General features: G+C 43.3%; 1 protein-coding gene across 2 annotated transcripts in view; it reads left to right on the top strand.

Annotated features, from left to right (window-relative positions):
* LOC115471129 (centrosomal protein of 55 kDa-like) overlaps window positions 1-8,684 on the top strand; it is a 43,827-nt gene extending 35,143 nt beyond the window's left edge. The window contains exons 7-9 of one of the 2 annotated variants that reach the window (XM_030204817.1): window positions 431-556; window positions 7,394-7,501; window positions 7,598-7,674. In XM_030204817.1, the coding sequence (XP_030060677.1) occupies window positions 431-556; window positions 7,394-7,486 (219 nt within the window). In that variant the 3' untranslated portion in view covers window positions 7,487-7,501; window positions 7,598-7,674. Of the gene's footprint in view, window positions 1-430; window positions 557-7,393; window positions 7,502-7,597 lie in introns of both variants that reach the window. The other variant, XM_030204816.1, reaches the window with a different exon arrangement.
* The last annotated feature ends 3,584 nt before the right edge of the window (window positions 8,685-12,268 follow it).

Consider the following 12,268-nt stretch of genomic DNA (forward strand, 5'->3'; position numbering starts at 1 on the left):
GGGCTGCATTGAATTGGGAAAGAAAAGTTACAGAGGCTATTGTGAGAGAGAATTTAGGCTGCAGGGGTCTTTGGGGGGCCTGTGCTGCCCAGAATTGTTAACAGGACTAATGTTAAGTTAGTCAGTACAGCACAAAACACTATATTGTTTTGAGTTTCAACTTTTGCAAACTGGAAACACAAAGGTAAGTTGAATATGTCTTGCACATCAGAGCTTGTGCAAAGTGTTTCAGCCTTCCACTCTACCTATGTGAATTTGAAATATTATTCTTTTCTTTAATGCCTTTTCAGCACTACCAGTAAATGCCTGATAAAATGCCAGGAATTAAATTTTTAATGACAATTTTGCAATAGTGTTAGTTTTCTTTCTGCCAACTTTGAGGATTTTTTTTTGAAGATCTTGAGTTAAATTCTCTCTTTGGAATGATCAGATCAAGATGTTCACGTCTGATTTTGAAAACGAGAAGCGTGATCACCAGAAAGTACAGCATCAGTTATACAAAGTCTTAAAGGAGCTGCGAAAGGCAAAGGAACAGATAACACGGCTGGAGGCGATGGTAAGTTCACTGAGATGGTTGAGGTTTTTAAGGTCAGCTGTAATTATTACCTAGAGAGTGATATATGTACCTGGAGCTGTACAGTGTAACAAAGCTGGACAGTATGCTTTAATTCTACATTTCTCACTAAATGTAAGTCAGGATTTTGTTGGCTTATTGTCCATGGAAATGTGTTTGTGTGCTATTTTAACCATATGATCTCACAAACTTAGGGAACTTATGTGCCATGTATGTCATACTTTACCTTTTGTTATAAATGTTTATTAGAAACCAGTTTATATAGTTTCCATAAACCTGTGAACAGCAGAGTTCCCATATGTTCACTTTTCTTGAATAATCTGAACTAGATATAGCGATGACTTTACAGTATAAAAGAGAAAAAACAAATTGAAAAATTCTGATGCTTCTAAGAATACATGGACTTAAGCTTTTCACTTTTGACAGCCCAATAAAACACATTCATACTAGGATCTCGCATACATACTTCTGACAATGGATAGAATGGTTTTTATAGCCTTAGTCTTGGCAATAAATTCCTTAGTGTTCAGCTGCACCATCCTGTACAATTGGATTATATCCCCTTCCTACCAACAGATGGAGGTAGAGAAACTGACTTTTCCCAGTGACATCACTAGTATAAGGGCTGGTGCTCTGTGGAAAACTTCAGTATGACAGTAGGTTGTGTGGGCTGGTGGGTCTGGTCCCAGGTCTATGTCCCAGCAGTGCAGGCTAAGGCCACACCACTTGGTAAAGCCTAATGGCCTTGATCCCAGGCTTCCAGTTTACGGACCGGACCCAGTAGAGCATGAGGCTTGACTTCACAGGCCCCAGTTATTGCCCACAGGCTGAGTGTGGCATTTAACTTGGTCCACACTGGGCCCTTGTTGTGGGGGGAGTGGATCCTCATACCTCTCTCCCCCCACCCTCCCTCACTCCTTCATGTATGCCCTTGCAGCTCCAGGCAGCCCATCAGAAATATTTAATTCAGCTGGTTTGCCTGGTGTAGCATTATTCCCCTGTTTTGTTTTATTTTTTTAATTATTCCCCTGTTGTCACAAGAATAAAGCTAGTTAAAAGAGAGAGAAAACAGCTTAAAACAAAAAAAAGGAAAAAGGAAACCAACACCCAAGAGACAGGCCAGGGGAGAAGCAGAAGTCTGGTGAGTCCTGGATCGTGGTCAGATCCAGGCGAGCTGCGCAGGCCCGTGAAGAAACAGGGGTGATATGATATTTGAAAGGTATTAATCCACAAATGAACCTTTTCCGGAGACGGAAAGGTGGTAGAACTAGAGGACATGAATTGAGGTTGAAGGGGGGCAGACTCAGGACTAATGTCAGGAAGTATTTTTTCACGGAGAGGGTGGTGGATATGTAGAATGCCATCCCGCGGGCAGGAGGTGGTGGAGAAGAAAACGGTAATGGAATTCAAACATGTGTGGGATAAACACAAAGGAATCCTGTTTAGAAGGAATGGTTCCATGGAATCTTAGTGGAGATTGTGTGGCGATGCCGGTAATTGAGAAACAAAACAGGAGCTGTGCAGACTTCTACGGTCTACGCCCTGATTGTGACTGAATAGATAGAGATGGGGTGGAGTGTAAATTTTAAAGGGCTTCGATGTTAGCTTCAGAACTTAGTACAAGAACAGTACTGGGCAGGCTTCTATGGTCTGTGCCCTAAGAAAGGCAAGGACAAATCAAACTCTGGTATACATATAAAGTATCACATACCATGTAAAATTAGTTTATCTTGTTGGGCAGACTGGATGGACCGTACAGGTCTTTATCTGTCGTCATTTACTATGTTACTACACTGCTTACAGAAGCTAACAGCTGAGCACAGCTGACAGCTCCCTCTGCCTTCAGTGTAACGGGCAGTTTCTGACTTCAAAAACAGCCCCGGTGGGGTCTCCCCATAATGTCCACAGAAGCTGCTCTTGCCTCGGCATTGGTACCCATGGTCCAAATGCCTTTGGCAACAATGGCAGTCATTCTGGGTCCTGCTGCAGTTTCTCTACAGCAGTCTCAGTCCCTATCAGGGCTTGAAAGGTTGGTGGTCATGTCCAGCATCTGCCCTGAACTCTGGCTGTAGCATGTGCTCCTGCTTGTTAAGCAGGCACTAGCAGGTGATGCTAATACCTCACTGGGAGGGGAGGGGCTGCTCCAGGTGTCAAAATGTGCAGAGGTAACCACATGCCTGCAGGAGGTTCTTTGACCTCTTGAGGGTGGCAGTGTTGAGGCAGAGGAGCTCTTGGAGTCTCAGCCACTCTATGAGTCTGGTTCAGAAGCAGAGCCCTTCCCCTACCACCCCAAGGAGGAAGAGGGGGAGTGCTCCCCAGTCATATGACTGTTTTGGCAGAAAAATCTTTCTCACCTTATTGATTCAGTGTCCAAGGTCCTGGCTCTGTCCTCAGCCTCCTTGACTGAACCCTCAGATGACCCCAATCTGGAGGTCCTCTCACAAGCAATTCCCCCTTCACAAGGTTCTGTCCTGCATGATGTGAGAGGCCCTGGATGGAGTCTACCGGGGTCCAAGGTGCTAGACAGGCTGTATCATTCCCTCTTGAGGAGGTGGTGAGGTTTTAGTGGTTTCCCAAGGTGGACATCCAGATTTTGGCTGGTTGAAAGGGGTTCAGTTCTCAAGGAGATGCATGAGAAGGTGGAACAGCAGCTTAATCTGGCTGCTGCCTCCTCCATTATGGCAGGCAAGCAGGCTACCATATGTGGGGGTTTTGTGGCTAAAGCCATGTTGCAAAGGTTGTAACATTTGCTGAGGCCCCAGAGGTGACTTGGCTATAATCAATAGCGGCCTTTCTGGTGGATGTCCTCTACAGTTAGGTGTAAATAACCTCCCATTTTGTGGCCTCGGCTATGAATGCAGCCTCTAAGAACAGTCAAATTCTCTTCAAGGGGCATCCGCTATTTGGTGAGGAAAAGGTCCCAGCGTGCCTTCTTATCAAGCCTCTTTGTAGGGGAGGAAGTCAGTTTTGACTGTCATCAGCCCAGACCTAGGTCCTTCAAGCCGGAGTCCTTTGGTGGCCCTAAGGTGCCAGAATTTTCTTGGATCCCCAGCTCTGCTAGAAGCTCCAGAGGTGTACAGTGAGGGTGTGCCAGGCCCCTCACTGGCCCTATTCAGCCATAAGTGGACTCATTTCATCTTGACCAATGGATCCTCGAGGTGCTCTGTCAGGGGTATGTCCCAGAGCAGGCTTGTCCAACCCTATTCTATCAGTGGCCACATTTTATATATATATGTATAATGTTTTAACATTGGGAGGGCCAAAATATTCACCATCATATTTTGCCGCATGTTTAGTCAAATAGTGGCAAAATACGACGGTGCGTTATCCCCTCTCCAATCTTCAACCAGTCTCTCTTTTTCTATTGCACCCTCCCCATTCATCAACCAGTCTCTCTCTCATGTACCCTCCCCCCAGTCTTTACCCAGTCTCTTTCCCCTGACCTGGCTTCAGCTGCAGAAGAAACAGTGGGATTCCTGCATCCCCACTGGGGCATAGCTCTCTGCAAGCTTGAGCTTCATGGTACTGGAAGTTTGGGTTGGTCTCAAGGTTTCAGGTCTCCCAAGACTTGAAACCGTATTACCAATCTGAACTTCTGGCACTGTGTGCCTCAAGCTTCCAGAGAGCTGAGTTGTGGTGGAGGAGCAGGAATCCCGCAGTAAGCACCACAAGAATTGCCAAGCTTCTAAGGGCCAGAACAAAGCACTTGGTGGGCCATAGGTTGTATAAGCCTGTCCTAGAGTCTTCTCAGTTGGGGTGCTCATTATTTGGGGACAGTGGAACAGGGGTGTTGGTTCCCCCTGGAGACATCACGGTCCATAAACTGCCTGGAGATTCTGGTGGTCCACTTGCAATTCCTCCAGAGCTTTCCACTGCTCTGGGGGAGAACATAAGCACTGCTATACTGGGACATACCAAAGGCCCATCAAGTCCAGTATCCTGTTTCCCAACAGTTGCCAATCCAGGTCACAAGTACCTGGCAAGATCCCAGAATCGTAAAACAGATTTGATGCTGCTTACCTAGAAATAAGAAGTGAATTTTCTGAAGTCCATTTTAATAATGGCTTATGAACTTTTCTTTTAAGAAATTATCCAAACCTTTTTTAAACCCTGCTAAGCTAACTGCTTTCACCATATTCTTTGGCAAAAATTCCACATGATGGTGGACAATGTGACAGCAGTTACCTATAATAATATTCTGAAATTCTTATTCCATTAATGTGATTATCGTTATAACATATTGTAAGCCACATTGAGCCTGCAAATAGGTGGGAAAATGTGGGATACAAATGCAGCATAAATAAATAAATAAAATAAATATAACAAGCAAAGAGGCACAGAAGTCAAGGAGTGACCCTGGCAACAGCAGTCATTTGTTGCTGGGCAGAGCCAAACCTGCTAGCATTGTCGGCAATCCACAGAGCTGACAAGGACACTGTTCAGGCAGACTTCCTCAGCCATTCACTGCTGAATCCAGGAGTGTGGGAGCTGAGGCAGACAGCCTTCTGGTGCCTCCTGGACCAATAGGGGCAACCTATCTTTGACTTCATGGTTTCAAGGGGAAATGCCAGGGTGAAATGCTTCTTCAGCTGTAGAAAACAGATTACCTCAATGGGAATAGATGCCTTGGTTCAGCTGTGGTCTAGGGAGGGACCCCTGATCAGCCAGGTCCTTAGGAGAATATAACACCATTCTTTTCTGGTTCTTGTTGACCCTGAAGGCCATGTTATACTGATCTCATTCGACTCCTGGTGGAGTCCCCGATTCCTGTTTCCAGAGGGTCATGGGTTGCTCAGATAAGGTCCAGTGGAATTGGAGGATTCAGATTCCTTATGGCTTATGGTTTGGTCCTTGAGAGAAGGAGCGAGATAGTGATGACAGAATTTGCAACTTACTTAAAGCCAGCAAGTCATCCACTTCTTTGGCTTAAGTTTGAGTCTAAAAATGTTTGAGGAATGGTGTCAACAATGCTCCTTCTCCCCGTGTAAGGCTTAGATCTCAGAAGTGCTCAGCTTTTTACAGCAAGCTCTGTCCTGTCAAACCCTGTATATCTCCTTTTCTTGGAGAATTCTTTGTCATCCGCACTGTTCCCTCATTCCTCCTGAAGGTGATTGCTCCTTTCATGTAAATCAGGAGGTCTGTTTTCCCCACTTTTTGGATGAAGGTGCAGACTCAAGGACCAGAAGGCTCCACAAGCTAGATGTCCACAGAGTTCCGTTTTGGTAGTCCACAGCGTTCTGTTTAGGTAGTTGTGGGAGATGAATGTTATCTGTCTCTCTGATCATTTGTTTGTCCTATTCCATGGCCTTCACAAGGGGCAGGCGCTGTCAAAGGCTTCTATTGCATGTTGGATAAAGATGGCCATTGAGGCTGTTATATTTTGCAAGAACTGGTGTCTTCTGATCTGTGAGCTCGCTCAACTTGTGCTCAGGCAATGTAAAGGGCAAAGGCCTGAGCGGTTTTGCCAGAGGATAGCAATAGAGTGATGACCTGGTTGTTGCTCCATTCTTTTGTAAAGCATTACAGGCTGAATGTACTGGTCAGAGCCATTATTCAGAGGGCCTTATCTTCCCCTGCCTAATGTTTCTGCTCAGGTACATACCAGTCATACAGGACAGAGCAACAGGATGCTTAGGAAGCTGAAATGTAGTCATACCTGTTAATTTCCTTCTCTGTAGTCCTGCTGTACCATTTTGTGACCCTCCCTGGAAGACTTTGGTTCAAGGAACTCCTTTATTGTATTTATTTTTAAAACTTATACCCTGCCTAAGAACTAAGTAGCCTACAATTAAAACATTCATAAATTAAAAGCAATACTTACAAAGCAAATAGGGTCTAACAAAGAAAGCCTACTGGAAAATCACCTGAAACTACTCATTCAGAAAGCCTGTAAAAATCAAGATGTCTTCAACCATTTTTTAAATTGTTGAAGAGCTGTACAAAAGCAGACATGCTCCGTTAACTTGTTCCATAATAATGGACCCACTATTGAAAATGCAGATGTCTTGAGTTCTCTGCTTCTTTCTCTAGTGGCCATCTAAAAATAAATACAAAAATGTTATTGTTTATGGAATTTAATTATGGCTGCAATGGTTTGATGGGACATCGTACAGGATGGTGCAGCAGGACTAAAGGAATCATTTCATCATGTTCAACTTAAAAATGCAGCACTGGAGTTTTCAAAATACTCATTCACCTTTTTGATCTATTGCTTTCTCCTTTTGGATTTTGTTGATATGCTTTCATTATTTTTGTTCTAATGCATTGCTCTTCTTTTATATTGTGTCCGATACGTTTCACAAAGCTATATCTCCATGCTGACCGCCCATCTCTGTGGTCTCTTCTGTTCAGTTCATTCTCCCTCTGTACTTAACCTAGACAAGCTGATTAGGATGAGCACAACCCTCCTTTTGCTTATACACATTCATGGAGAGAGAAGTGGTTAAGTAGGGAGAGACAAAACCTTGCAGTGATATAAACAGAAGGATCTGAATGATTTTCTGTGGTCTCACAACCATCTGAGCTACCCCAACATTATGTAGTTATGCTGTTTTAAAACAGGCTTTAACTGAACAAGAGATCAGAGATTAATTTGGGCTTCAGCCCATGATATATGGCTTAAATAGATCATAGTTTGCATTCCTATCATCTTCCACACATCTCCAAATATCATATACTACATATTTCAACATGGCATTTTGGTTAAACAGCTATTAATGTCATCTCATCAAGATTATTTTATGCAATGGTGCATAGGTGTCTTTGTTTATACACTTGGGTATTAAATAAGCCTCCTCACCTATTCCTTTTCTTTCCAAGAATTCACCAAATGCAACAATAGAAACATTTGGATATCTTCTACAAATGACAAGGCAGATTCAGAAAAAGTATTTATTATACATTTCGCATTAAAATGCTTCTCATGCTGTAAGTGTGCTCCCGTACCCTTTTTCAATTTGCTTGTAAACCAACTTTTAAATACCTGATCAGACAACGCAAGATTATGCTGTTTCCTTTTTCCAGAAACATCCTCATTACATAGAGCCACTGAATAATCTTCAAGATGATCTGGAAAAGAAGTTGACGATGCATGATCAAGCTTCATCTCCCAAATACACCAATATGCTGGATGAGAGCTTCTTGGAGTGCCCCCGTTGTAAAGCACAGTATCGTACAAGCCAGCATCGAGAGTTATTGGCTCACCTTGATTACTGTATAGATTAAACACTGGAAAAACAGGAGCCGAGATAACGGCTCTGCTGGCTAGTATATTCTCACTGACGTACTTTGACTCAATTTTAAACTTTTTTTAATGGTTTTGTGTGTGGTATCAATATTGTGCGTGTTATAGTTCTCATGTAGGTGTGCACCAATATTTCTTATTAGCAACTCTACAGTTGACAAAGTGTTATTAATGCACCAACTGTCGCCAAGTTGCTCAAATTATGAAACTGGTTAACTTTTGACTCTTGCTTTATTTTATACCCAAGTTGTCTGTTTGTTTATTGCCCTGATGCATTTTATATCTTAAACATTTACAATAGTTTGAGGTCCCAGCCTATGCACAGAATCAATCATTTGCCTCTTTTGTCTCTATCTCAATTATTCTCTAGGCTAACAGACTCCGAACAACCAGCTTTAATTTTTATTTTCATTTTCATTAAAAGTACCCATAGAAAGCTTCCTTGAGAAATTACAATTATAAGACTACGTTTTAAGAAATAAAAGCAATCACTTATCTGCCACCACAGAGTCAGCGCTTTGGCAACATTGTTTCACCCGACACCCACAGCATAGTACAATAGCGTTTCAATCAATAAGACCTGCTTCCAGTGTTATTAACTGGATCACTGCGAACTAAAGCAAGCATCATTAGCCTCCTGTAGTGCTACTCATACACATTATAACATTGACAAAATCACTTACCATCTTCAGGAAGGCAGTGCTGCCGAGAGACTGAGCCGGGCCTGGGGCAAAGCCGCGCCCCTTCCAGGATCGTCCCACATCACCCCTCAATCGCTACTGCTGTTGCCTCCCTCTCCTGCTCCCAGGCTGCCGGCGCCGCAGTTCTCAGTCTCCACCTACCAACCCTCTGCTCCCTTTTGCCTGCCATCTGACCCCCTTCATTTAAATTAAAAAAAAAAATCTCTAAAGCAGCAGCACAGCGCCTTCTGTGCGAAAGCGACAGATCGCCTCAGGCAGGCCTTCGCTTACTGTGTCCTGCCCTCACGGAATTAGGAAGTTACATCAGAGAAGGGTGGGACACAGTGAGGTTAGGCCCGCCCAAGCCGATCTGCCCTTTCGCACAGAAGGCGCTGCGCTGCTGCTTTAGAGATTTTTTTAAATGCAGGGGGTCAGACGACAGACAGAAGGGAGCTGAGGGTAGGCAGGTGGAGATGAGACTGCGGCGCCAGCGGCCTGGGAGCAGGAGAGGGCGAGAGACTCCGGCGCCAGACCCTCCTTGGTGGCCCGGGCCTGGAGAATTTTGTCCCCCCCTGCTCCCCCTCTCGGCGGCCCTGCAGGAAGGTAAACATGCCATTATCCAAAATAACAGCTCAGAGCCGCAGTACATACTAGATTTAAAGAGACCACGTCCTCAGCGTAATCACATCATATTGCTGCAAGCCTATTGGTGTTCTCAGAAATTCCAAAATTGAAACAGAAAACAAGAAATGTGTTATAAAACACAGAATCATATTATAAATCTTAAGTCCTGTTTAAACCCTTCAGGGTGATAGTAGAAAGAAAATATATTCTTCCAACATTCGTTCTACAACAACAGTGCATCAAGGTCACCTCTCTGCGGTGACAAAAAGACTTGCTCTAGAGGGACAAGCCTCAAATGATCAAAAGAATGACCTACTGTTAAATAGTGTTCTATGGGGGGGGGCTACATGATATTGTTGACAGAGACAACGTCTATGTTCCAAAAGTCTCACTTTCAGAATTCAGAGCATGGACACCAAATGGCATATACCACTCGAGCCAACATGCAATTACAATGGTTTCAACATAATATGGCATCCATTAATCATCAACATCGTGCCTAAAAGAATGAGCCAAATACACTACATTGGACATATGGATAATGGCCCAGCTGCCTCTCTTCTCTTGACTGAGGAAGATTGCTTGAGAGATAAGTTGGCATTAAAAGGTCCTTTAAGTTCTTGCCTTGCTTAAAAGCAAAGAGAGGAGGCTCTTTTAGGCCTGAATGTAAACCAATATGTGCCCATAGTTCAGAATAGTTGTCCTCACCATCATCGCACCAGATGAATATCGCAACACATAGGCTATCATTGAGGGGGTTCCATTCTAGGTGGCAACAACAGATGTGAATGTGCTGCCTAATGCTCTTTTATAAGACGTCTTCAAAATGGAGACAGGGTAGCCCATTCAACAAATCTCTGAAACCAGATGAGCAGCTTGACATTTGAATTCAGAAATGGAGGAACAAATTTGTTTCAATCTCAAGGACCTACTGGAATACTCTCTGTAACTTTCGCAGGTGACCACTCTGAAAGTATAATATTGTGTTTCTATGAGTAGGCTTAAGAAACACAGAGTAGACCCATTACCAGAATTAGAAATCCACAAATCTAAAAATGAAATTTGATGTGTATGAAAACTGTAAGAGAATTTCAAGTTCTTATCACAATTATTCAGCTAAACACAAAAAGCTTCCAAACTGGGAGTGTCACCATCCCATAACAAAAAAAAAGAAAAAAAAATCAATAAAACGTTTCCATAGCACTGGCATGTGTGTGTTTTTGAACCTGAAGAGGTACTGTTGCTTTTCTTTGGTGCATTAGATATATTTAAAAACAAAAGGGAAGTAATATGAACTGCTCTTTTAATGAAGAATTTTCAAGTGCTTTCAAGTTAATATTTCTGGATCCTGCTGAGTGTTGAAGAAGGTGTATCTCTAAAGGTGCACCCCTCCTGATCAGGGGTTTGTTTCAGATTTTCAGATCTTCCGAGTCGTGCAGAGCAGTGTTTCTCATTTTCAGGATAGTCACGATAAATATGCAGGAGAGAATTTGCTTACAAATCTCTCTCATGCATATTTGTTTTGGATATCTTGAAAACCAGCCTACTTAGGAGGATACTTCCGTACCAGCTTGAGCAACACTGACAGAGCACACTGGAGACGGATGAGCAACAGAGACTAAAGGGACAAAAGCCTTTTCCCCATGTCTGTCTTCAGCTAGTGTTGCTTTATTTATGCATCATATGTATCTGGGTGATACCTCTAAAGGGTTTTAGTGACTCAGCACAGTGACCCGCCAATTTGCTTGAATTCACAGTAATGTGAGTGGTCAAACAAGGAGATTCCGAAGACCTTGAACACCTATTGCTCTTCAAAGTGAAATATCAGATTCTCATTTTTTTATACTTGCAAGTAAACTAAAAAAACAGCTTTTTTTTTTTGCTAGTAGTACTCCATTTCATCACTGTATAATTTTTGAAAGCAAGCAGCACTGTTCTGAATCTAAGTAAATGAAGGGATTCTTTGGTACTCAGTGGTGTACCAAGGGGAGGGCAGTGGGGGCGGTCCGCCCCGGGTGCACGCCGCTGGGGGGGGGTGCTGCGGCGCGCGCCTGTTGCTCTGTTTCACTCCAATTTCGCAATTTGTATGTGTTCACTGCTCCCTCTGAGTCTGCCCCGGAACAGGAAGTAACCTGTTCCGGGGCAGACTCAGAGGGAGCAGTGAACACATGCGAATTGCGAAATCGGACTGAAACAGGGCAACAGGCGTGCGCCGTGGCACCCCCCCCAGCGGCGTGCACCTGGGGGGTGTCATTTCGCCGGGGGGGGGGGGGAAAGAGGTGTCATTTCGCCGGGAGGGGGGTCGCGCTGCTCCCGGGAGGGGGTGCATCGGCGATCCGCCCCGGGTGTCAGCTACGGTCGGAACGCCACTGTTGGTACTTCATATACAATAAGAAATAAAATATTCCCTCTTCATAGCAAAGAGAAACCATAACCATAATGCATACTTGTTAAAGACTATTAGACCTTGGAGGTTTTGAGCTCATGCAATATCCACATCAGGGAGAAATAGTGGATACAAAGCATTCAGTCATTCACTGGTTATCTGATTTCAACAGAGAATGTTGAGCGTCTGAAGTCTTTTTCCTCCAAGTATAAATTGGGTAAAGAAAAAGAGAAATTCATTTGCTTATTTAATAATTAAACTTTAGTTTGTTAGCAAGTACCATAGATATTTTGAATTTATTTTTCTTAGGGAATGCAATGGGGAAATCAGAACTACAGGTCCCTGCATACAGCAGGGTAAATCCAGAACTGGATCAACCCTGTCCTAAGAATCTGGATTCAGATTGCAGTCTTATGATAATGCACATATCTTAAATTGTGCATAACTACTGATGACTGGGTCATTTGCAAGAAGCACCTTGGTCCATTTTAAACATAGTGTTTAGGACTGGCTTATTTGCACTTCTGTGTTCCACAACTTTAGATTGTGAACAGACAGCGACTGCGGGCATCTTCTTACCTATAGATTTATGTACAGGGCCTTCCTTTTAAAATTTGGTTTTGTGGGATTTTTTTTTTTGTAACCTGAAGGTTTTTTTAAATTTGTATATTACAAATGTTTTGTTGCTGATTTGGAAGTTCTTTGCTTTTGGACAGATGTACAATATTAATAAAATCTTTAAACTATATGTATGGTTTTTA

This window comes from Microcaecilia unicolor, chromosome 5, assembly GCF_901765095.1.
Source record: "Microcaecilia unicolor chromosome 5, aMicUni1.1, whole genome shotgun sequence".
Lineage (NCBI taxonomy): Eukaryota > Metazoa > Chordata > Amphibia > Gymnophiona > Siphonopidae > Microcaecilia > Microcaecilia unicolor.